General features: G+C 31.6%; 1 protein-coding gene across 29 annotated transcripts; it reads left to right on the top strand.

The window, feature by feature from the left end:
- The first annotated feature begins 1,361 nt into the window (after positions 1 to 1,361).
- LOC111290888 (uncharacterized) lies at positions 1,362 to 10,038 on the top strand. Of its 29 annotated transcripts, none has more exons than XM_089767542.1 (14): positions 1,362 to 1,622; positions 1,824 to 2,005; positions 2,168 to 2,602; positions 2,686 to 2,783; positions 3,769 to 3,873; positions 3,958 to 4,008; positions 4,129 to 4,338; positions 4,634 to 4,765; positions 5,051 to 5,130; positions 5,229 to 5,339; positions 5,485 to 5,577; positions 5,864 to 5,981; positions 6,621 to 6,783; positions 8,450 to 8,720. In XM_089767542.1, the coding sequence occupies exons 6-9, from the start codon at positions 3,961 to 3,963 to the stop codon at positions 5,111 to 5,113; spliced, it is 453 nt and encodes a 150-aa protein (XP_089623668.1). In that variant the 5' UTR covers positions 1,362 to 1,622; positions 1,824 to 2,005; positions 2,168 to 2,602; positions 2,686 to 2,783; positions 3,769 to 3,873; positions 3,958 to 3,960; the 3' UTR covers positions 5,114 to 5,130; positions 5,229 to 5,339; positions 5,485 to 5,577; positions 5,864 to 5,981; positions 6,621 to 6,783; positions 8,450 to 8,720. The 29 variants fall into 29 exon arrangements, with proteins under 29 accessions (XP_089623668.1, XP_089623676.1, XP_089623670.1 ...); XM_089767550.1 differs by having other exon boundaries at positions 5,037 to 5,130; XM_089767547.1 differs by having other exon boundaries at positions 1,363 to 1,622; positions 4,964 to 5,130.

Here is a 10,038-nt window from a genome sequence, read left to right as displayed (position 1 = left end):
AAACTAGCTATCATGTGGTCGATTGAATTGGTTAAGTTCGTTTTTTTTTATCAAAAAATTTTGAGTTTGAATCTTATTAATTATCATTTGTTAAAATTATTTCTAATATATGATTTGTAATTATTTATTTTAAATTATTAAATATAATATATTTTATCTTAACTTAAAAAATTAAATAATCTATTTAATTCGAATTAAACAAAAACTCTCAAATAATATTATCTTATTTTTAAAATTATCAGATAAAATATATTTTACTTTAATATAAGAAATTAAATAATTTATTTACATCACAATTTTTTTTTTAAAAAAAACTCAAATGGTATTACCTTATTTTTAATTAAAATATAGTGAAAGTTATTTTAAGAAAAAAAAATAGAGATAAACATTTATTTGGAATTACATCACATTAAATTTATAAAGTTGTGTTATTTATTTATTTATTTTTCTATTTGATTGATGGTGGGAATCAATAATAGAGTAAATAAAGAAACAAAAAAAAAAAAAAAAAAAAGGCAGTTAGGCATGTGGTATCAGCCTAAAAGCAGCTCAACGCTTTATATTCAATTAGCATTTTGTGATTCTTGAATTTGAAATGAAACATGCAGATGCAGCAGCCGAAGGAAGAAGCCTGTACAAGTCAGATAGGTAGGGGAATAATTGAATTTGGACTTCACTGTCCAAGTTTTATGTCTGGATTCTATCTGACACATGGATTTATATATGGACCAAACCAGGCCATGGATTTCAGTGTCCAAGTTTTATGTCTGGATTCTATCCGACGCCTGGATTTATATGGACCAAACCAGGCCATGGATTTCAGTGAGATACGAGTTACAGTATCTTTAGAATTTATAAGTCCACGAGTTCAATTACAGTTAATTAATGTATCTGTGTAATCATATTATGTTTTATATAAAAATTATATATTATAATTTATATTCATATAAAAATATAAAATATATATATTAATAATTTTATTAAATTTAAATATAATAATTATTAAAATTTTAAATTATATTATTTTTATATTTTATATTCATATTATATTCAATCCCATCGTTGTATGGTCAAATTTTTTTTTCTTGTTTTTGGCCCTCGTCTACACATGGACTGCATGCCCAATTTCTCATTTTAAAGAAAAAATGAATTAACGGTCAAAAATAAATTATGAAAATTATTCAATGTGATAATAGGAAATAAAAGCGGAAAAGAATAAAAAATCAGTTGAAATCACCGTAAATTTTGCATGGTAACTTGTATTCAACCAATCAAAACACTTTGCTTAAAAGTCACGCTATATTTTTATTGACTAAGTCAAATAACCCAAATTCGGGTAAAAAATCTAAATAAATCCAACTAAAATAAAAATAGCCGTTATGATTATAATTACTCTTCTCTGTATCTTGAAAGAAAAAAGAAAAGGATGAAAAAAAATGCATATCCAAAGAGAGAGATCGAGAGAGAAAATCGGCGTCCTCCGCCTCTCTATTTTTTTTTCTTTCCTTTTCCATATTAATTAGGGAGGAAAAAGCCCAGAAGTAGACGAAGAAGATGTCAGGAGTAACCACAAGAAGCCCGCTGATCAAACGGCTTACATCAATCTTGAAGTCGAATGTCAGGTTCAAAAGTTTTCCAATTTCCTCTTTTTTTAGGGTTTGAATCATGTCTTTTTTCTTGTTTTTGGGTCTGAATTTTTAGCGGTTTAGTTATTTTATACTGTAAAAAATTCTTAAATTTTGGGGTTCTTTTTTTTTTTACTAAATTCCTTTTTCTTGCTCCCGTTGTTGTGTCTGATTTGTTTAACATTCGAAAATACGTAGATGGGAAGATTTTCGTAGCGGATGTAGCGGCGGTAGTCGTAGCGGTTCGATATTCGACGAGATCGTGATCCAATGGCTGAAGACAAGTACAACTTCAAGAATCCGGCGGTGAATAGGATCTTACAAGAGGTTAAGGAGATGCAATCCAATCCTTCTGAGATTTCATGAGCCTCCCTCTCAAGGTCTGTTTTTCCCTCTCAAGTCTATTTTTTATGGGTTTTGTTTATTTAGGAAATTTTCTGAAGTTTGGTTGGGATAACTACCTATAAAAATGTTTAGGGATTGTTTCTTCTTAGCATAATTAGATTTCTTTTCTAATTTTTTTTTGTGTATTTTTTTGGCAGGAAAAATTGATAGCCACTACTAAAGAAAATACCCTCTCTCTTTTTATCTTTTTGTTAATTTACATCCTGTCTTTTATAACAAGCACAAGAGGAGATAATAACTATTACTAAGATTAGTGGTTTGATGATAATTTTGTTTCTGAAACCGTTAATGATGAACCCATTTCATTAGTGCTTTGATAAGATTAGTGATTAATGGTTTTGGTTGATGGTTTTGGTTTCTGAAAATTATTAATCTTTAATGCAAGTGATGAAGTCATGCTGCTACAATGGGATTCTTTTTATGTAATGCAAACTACAGAAACCAAACGATTAAAATGGCTTGCATGTATGCATTGCATTCCTGGAGACAGTTCATTTGCTAAATTCATTATTTTCCTTCTGATGCTATTGAATTGATGGATCTTCAGCTCAGTTTAATAAGCACTTTGGAAGGTATGGGGAGATAATCTATTCTGTAATTATGAACGATTAATACGTGGATCAGTCTAGTGATTTTGGATTTGTTATATATGCAGATCCATCTGTTGTGGACAAGGTCACTGAAGAATTCAACAAACATTTAGGGTTTAGGGTTTACTCACATATAGGGATTCGACAAACATTCTGAGATTAGGTAACAAGTTTCTTCTTTTAATTGAAATCATTGAATAATTTTCTTTTTTCATGTGCATATTGTTTCAAATTTTGGTCAGGACTCTTTAACTTTCATTCGTGAAATTGTAGTATTGTTTATAACCTGTCCTTACACTTACTTGAAGATGCAATTTTCAGCAATCCTTGAATAAAACTGGGTATATCCCCTTTTTATCGCTTAATTTTTATTGATTTGAACTTTAATTCTTCTTTTGCTTCATATAGACCACAATGGTTATGAATGCTAGATTATGTGCCTTGGTATCCTGTTGCATGTGTTAAATCATGTAATTTTGCGATTTTTCTTATTGTGATTTTAGCTTTAAGATTTCTATTAACTAATTTTCAAGATGTGATATTTGCTATAACTAACTGTTTGTAGGACTAGATTCCCTTATTGTTTTCAAGGCTAAACACTAGATGTTGTTGGTTTGTTCTTGCCAAAAGCCTGCATTTACACATGGCCACCTTTATGTATGTTCCATTCTTTACTTTTTGCATTTAGAATTTGTAAGCGTCGATATAAACAAAACCAGTTTTCCTTATTTCATTATGATATATTGTAGTCTTTTAACGGGTTGGTCTAATTTGTGGTAATGATAATTAATAATTGGGTAAGCTTTTCTAATTGACAAGAATTGACAAAATAGTTATTGTCCCATGTTAATATTAAATTAAAGCTTATTATATGGTTTCATGCTTATTGGATTGTATATATTGTCCTTAGAGTTGGTGTAACAGTAAGGAAAAACAACTTAATTTTCCTCGTCAAGCTAGCAGGTTCCAGGTCTGTGGTACCCTATAGCTGAGTTACCATTTTTCTTCCTTTGTCTGTTATACTTATTTGTGTCATTGGTCTTGAACTCTTGATAACAAATTACTTAATTCAATAATCTCAGTAACGTTCTCAGCTTATTTCCTTTCAATTTTATTTCTTTCATTTTATTGTATTTTTTGACACACAGAAGATATTTATTTCTACTGTTGAGCATGCAACATCTGCGGATCCTGGCACAATGATGAGGATGCTTTCCGTGAAGCTAAGAAAAGCTGAGTGTGGGTAAGACCAGGTGAGCAGTATGTGTGTTAACCATATTAGATGTGTTTGAATATTGAATTTATTTATTTATCAATTTAATTTTTGTTGGTGATAGGAAATGGAAATGAAGCTGTTAGAGAGGATGCATCGGTTGAAGTCTGAAATGGTATTATTGAGATGATCAATATAGTACTTTTGAAATTGTGATTGTTATTTGCTGGTCATGATTCTTCATCATCTTATCTTCTTTTATATTTTATTGAAGTAATAAAATTGCTATTTTCAGGTCACAGTGACTCTGGATATATTGTCATTTTTCTGTTGTAGGCCAACAATCCTTGCCATTATGGAATTTGCTAATGCTGTTACTATTGACAATGAAAGCTGTGAATCTTTCAGTGATATTTCTTCTTCTGTTGGTGTGAAACATGATTTTTCTAGTGAAGATCCTGCTAACAATCAAAATCAAACAGCATTGAGGAGCCTGTGGTCAAAGGTCTGTTAGAAAAAGGGAAATCCAGAATTATATTCAATATAAAACAAAGTATGGCTCATGCTTAAGTTTTGTTGATGAATTAATTGAAACTAAGCTCCCTACTTTGTCGCAACAAAATCTGCTTACGGATGTAAAGGTCTGCCTTAGCTGTTTATCTCTTTGCCCTTTCCCTCATAAAAAAAAATAGTTTTTATTTTTAATTCCTTCCCTTTTCTTGCCTCAGCCTCTGCATTTTTGTTTTTGTGAAACAAAATTACATTTTCTCGAAATGTTAAAAGTTTTCTTCTGTTCGAAGGTGTTCCCATCCTCTTTTTGTATAAACGCAGCATTGGGAAATTTGAGAGTAAATGATGATAGTCTCCCTAGCAGCCATATGTATTTCTGGATCTGTGATATGAGAGATCCTGGAGGCACTTCATTTGTTGAGGTATTTAGTTTTACCATTCTATTTTACTAACCCTGCAAAGAAAATTCTTCACTTGTTTAGATTTGTGGATGTGTTACTCAAGTTTGCTACAAGATCCCTTGTCTATTCAAGGGTAACTAGTTTTGTTTGGAGATTTCCTAAACAACAGCTTCTCTGCAACGTGTGTACTCATATTTTCCTCTTTGTTGTATTTGTCAGAATTTAGTTTAATGCTACAAAAATTCATTCTTTTCCTTTTGGCCTGTGCTTGGCTGATTTTTACTTCATTAAGCATTGATGATGAAGATTGTGAAGGTTAGGAACGTAACCTCTTTGGCCAACTATCAGAAGTGTGCATTGTTTAATTAAATCACATTGTGCAGGAGGTAACAAAAATTTCAATTATTAATAATTAATTAGTGCAGTTTTAGTTTATTTTTCATGTGTCTGGAATTTGATTTATTTTATGGATGTTGTTCCCAAGGATTTACATTGAAGGATCGTGACTAGTGAAATTGAAGGATCACCTGCTTTAAAGTTGGATCTTTTGCTTAGGAAACCTAAAATGCTGATGGCTCGCAAAACAGAGCCTTGAGTATGTTAATACTTGAATACAGCTTTAATCAGTTTTGATTTTTCATAATTGACTTTTTGCATATGTAAGTTGTATATGTAAGCTATCTTATGTTTGTCAGTGATCATGACATGTTATATTACTTGTTTCAAATTTTCTATGACAGTGATGTTCATATTAGGGTGAGAATATCTTCCAATGGTTCTCTGGCACTAAAAATTACTTGAATGCTGTACACTTCAAAATAATGACAATTCTGGTATGGATCATAACTAGATTGTCCATTGCTAGGCTAGCTTAGTAGATCTAGAAATTAGAGTAGAAGTGGCATGAACTCATTGATGGTTTTTCCCTTCTATAACTTAGATACGATAAACTCTCTTTAAGTCATCATCTGTTTGAGGTTCTTATTGGTACTTTATTTAACTTTCTTGTGCCAACCATGTTCAACACTTTCTTGGGAACTAGTGTAGTTTTTGTCGCATATTATTATATATAAAGGCACAATTGATTAGATTTGTCTCACTTTTGTTGATTCTGATGAGTAATGATGCAAAACCCACCATTCATCTCCAAGCATAAGTATTCCCTCTTGATGGGGCAATAATTTATTGGAGACATTTTTTTGGCCAATATTGAAGACATTCGAGATGGGTTTTTAAGGTAATTATCTTATGATTTTTTTAAATGTAAAAATGTGGGTTGGCTCCCCTCAATTATGTTTGGCTTGTTTAGTTCATTAATGGAAAAAAAGAGTAGTTTTTGGCCTCTGTTTTATATTTTCTTGTGTTTTGAATAGCGTGCAACTAAAACATCCATTGTAGAATTAAGAAAAACTGATGCTTAAATAATTTCCTTTGATTAAACGTTTGAGTTTTTTATTTTCATTTTTTTCACTTCACCGAAGGTTAATATTTGCTTAAGCTTGGTTTGGAATGTTGGTTTCTTGATGCAAACTGATTACGGCAATGATAATATATTTCAAACTCTATAGAACTTCTGTGTTGTAGTTGGAAGAGCAATTATGCTTGGCAATTGATATCTTGGAGTAAACTTATCTTGAAGGTTGAAAGTGTGAAATTTAAATACTCATAGCTTGCTGAAGTTTTTTGGGGAATAGAAAAAACTTGCTGAAATTTTTTTTGGGGATTGATATCTTTATCCAGCCATGTAGTTATCAAATAAATGATCCTTAGTTTCTTTTGGCTTTATATTAACTTTCATCTGTTTCTAATGCTTTTTCTCAACCCTTTTTTAGTGTTTCGCATTAACTCTTCTGGCCTAATATAAGGTAACTTTCAGGTATCAGTATGATCCTAATGGCCCTGGTGCAGCTACTCAGTTACATTTCACCTCCACAGGGATCTCAACTTGAATATTTCAGTGTCTAATGCTAATATGATTATTAATAGCTTATGCAAGCTGGAATAATCTTAGTGATATTCATCAATATCATAAAAGACAGGTAATTTTTGCAATTGCTTGATATGTTGTGGTACTACTTATTTTTAAGTGCATGACGTGTATTGATGTTGATATCATTGTTCTTTTTCATATCTTTTATCTTTTTCACTTCTGTAATTTTCCTTTTGTCTTGATTTTTGGCGTTGAAAACTTCTGAACTTGTCATTTACATTACTTTAAATAGTAAGCATATTCTCCAATCTCTGCTACAAGATCTATTGCTGATGTCCACTACAAGAGAAGTTATTATATCATCCCTCAAAATAAACTTGGTCAGGACATTTTTATTCGAGCCACTTAGACGAGAGAGTTTTAGATCTTGTTAGAATGCCATCTGGGGATATGAAGCCTATAAAAGCTCCTGTTCAAAAAAATATATGTTGTACTCTCACTTGAAATGAAAGCTGTGGAGGAAATTAGAACAATGGTGACTATCATTATAGCGGATGCAATTGTATGTACAGTCTTTTGGTCTCTTTCACTCTAATGATGGAGGATATCACTTTCTTTGTCCTTTTTTACAAGCTTTGTGATTGATTTATGAGTTTATTTGTACAACAACAAATTAACCCTTATATCCCATAACTCTGGGGTTGGCCGGATAAAAGACCAAAAAAAGGAATCACGTTAGGTCGTAGTTTTGATTTATGAGTTTATTTATAAAGAAGGAAAATGTTTAATAGACAAATTTCGTCTTTTTAAAGAAAATTTAATTTTCCTATTGTTTTGGTTAACCTTATTGAGTGCTTTTGCAATCTCACAACTTCTTTTGACATAGATAAACAATGTTAAAAGAATAAAGATTGAACCTCAAGAAATTAGAGACATACTTAGTTGTTTTTAAACTGATTTAAGGGCTATATATGATAAAGTTGATGATGTTTTTCTAATTTGTTCTTCAAGTTCTTTGGGGTTTCATGGTAGTCTATAAATTTAGTGAGGAATTGTTATGTTGCTATGTTCATCAGTCTTATTTTGGGAATTAAATTATAACTATTGACATCTTTTTGAGATCCATTATCTTTTGGTACCCTTTAATGCCTTGTCTGACTTACAAATGCTGGAAACACACGCGCGCGCACACACACACACACAAATATATTATATATATATATATATATCAGTTTACATGTGTAAAATTTCTTATCAAATCAGTTATTAAACTTGATGAATGTCTTGGATTTAAGGGCTATATATGATAAAGTTGATGATGTTTTTCTAATTTGTTCTTCAAGTTCTTTGGGGTTTCATGGTAGTCTATAAATTTAGTGAGGAATTGTTATGTTGCTATGTTCATCAGTCTTATTTTGGGAATTAAATTATAACTATTGACATCTTTTTGAGATCCATTATCTTTTGGTACCCTTTAATGCCTTGTCTGACTTACAAATGCTGGAAACACACGCGCGCGCACACACACACACACAAATATATTATATATATATATATATATCAGTTTACATGTGTAAAATTTCTTATCAAATCAGTTATTAAACTTGATGAATGTCTTGGGTTTTTTGCAATAACAGCAGGAAGGAAATGGAGCTAGTGAGTGAAACAATTTAAGTTCACTCATTTATCTTCATTTCAATTTTCTATTATAATACTATAACGTGACAAATAATTTGTTCATTTGCATGGTCTCTTGGCATGCATTTGTGATGCAGTTACCCAGAGTTGAAGGGTTGACTTCTCACCAATAAGCTGTAGCTGTTCGCCTTCCCTTGACCATAGCCTTCGAAGTGAATCACTGCTTCATCAACAATGCCCCCGCACATGTGGATGCATCTCAAGTTACTTGTCTTCTGATATTGAATTGGCTCACTGGAGTGAAATATTTGTCTTTATAGTCGACTCCCCAGTACATAAGAATAATATTTGTATTTCTTTAATGAACCCTGTGCTAATCTATCTGTTCTCTTTTTCTCCTTCCTTTTACTTTTTTGCATATTCCCTAATATTACTATGATGTTCAATTTGCACAGGACTCCATGCAGTGGAGCTAATTGTTACTGTTGTGGGAAAAGGTACTAGATGTACATGTCAATCTAGTCATTGTGCTAATCAACAACTTACCTTCTACATGTTTATATAATATTCCAATTCATTAAGCCGTTAAAGATAACCCTGAAATAATTTTAATGTTGTTGCATTTTCATTGTATCATTGAGAAAGCTATCAGAAATGTGGAATGCTGACCAAGGATTTCAGAATAGTGGTATACCGAACTGAATATGTATACCACTGGCATCAGGCCTCTTTAGGCTTAATATCTCAAGCTTCAAATTGTGCACTATATTGGTGTTCTTGGATTGCAGGAATTAGTTGTATTGAGGAGTATAATATTTTGGATGATACAATAAAATCTAAGAGGTTTTATATTCTAATAATAATCAGTCTGTTTACTTTGACCCGAGGAAGGTAGTTGTTGATTTTGAATCAATGCCGCATGCTAGCATCACAAAGTAAGGAAAAGAACAAAAATATCTGAGGCTTGGGGTTTAGTTAGAGGTAACAGAAAAACCTTGACATTACCATTAAAGATTTCTGCGAATACTATTGATAGCTTAATTACCACATCAATTGTTGAGGGCATAACTCTAGGAAGAAGATAATCTCCTACTTTATGCCTGCATTACTGAATCCACCATATCTTTTACAGGTGAAGCTATTGGATTTTTTTCAGCTCCATTGAATCAGATAGCCATATATGTCCTAGATGATTCCTGTCTGTACGATTACATCAATAACTTATAGTGGATGGACTCATCCTTAGCAGCATCTACGGTAAATGTGATCGTTTTATTTTATAACACGCTGAGATAGTCTTTTATTGTAGGGTTGGAATGCGAAATCCCTAACGCAAGGTTATCAGTGGAAATATTTTAAGGGATTTTTAGGAGCTGCGATGCTTAAATGAATTTTTTTTCGCAGAATACCACTCAAGCAGATAGGAGACGGAATATGTCAAGTGGGAAATTAAGAAGTGCCGTAATTTTTTTACCAAAGCCTAATGTTGGTGAGACAAAATGGAACTTACTTAAAAAGCTGTTTTCTTCTGTTGATTTTAATTTCATTGTTAAGCTTATTGTACCAATCCTCCATCCAGCTGTCCTGTAGTATTGCAGAGGCTTGTTGCATCGAACAGAGTTAAGGGGGAATTTGTTTGTTTTTTTTTTTTTTTTGTGACATTTTTTACTGAATTGCATTAGATATTGAGCACATTTTTTATAAAGTATGTTACAGATTGAGAATA

This window comes from Durio zibethinus, chromosome 11, assembly GCF_047325235.1.
Source record: "Durio zibethinus cultivar Kanyao isolate XHJ-2024 chromosome 11, ASM4732523v1, whole genome shotgun sequence".
In the NCBI taxonomy this organism is placed as follows: domain Eukaryota; kingdom Viridiplantae; phylum Streptophyta; class Magnoliopsida; order Malvales; family Malvaceae; genus Durio; species Durio zibethinus.
This window is presented reverse-complemented; position numbering and strand designations above follow the sequence as displayed.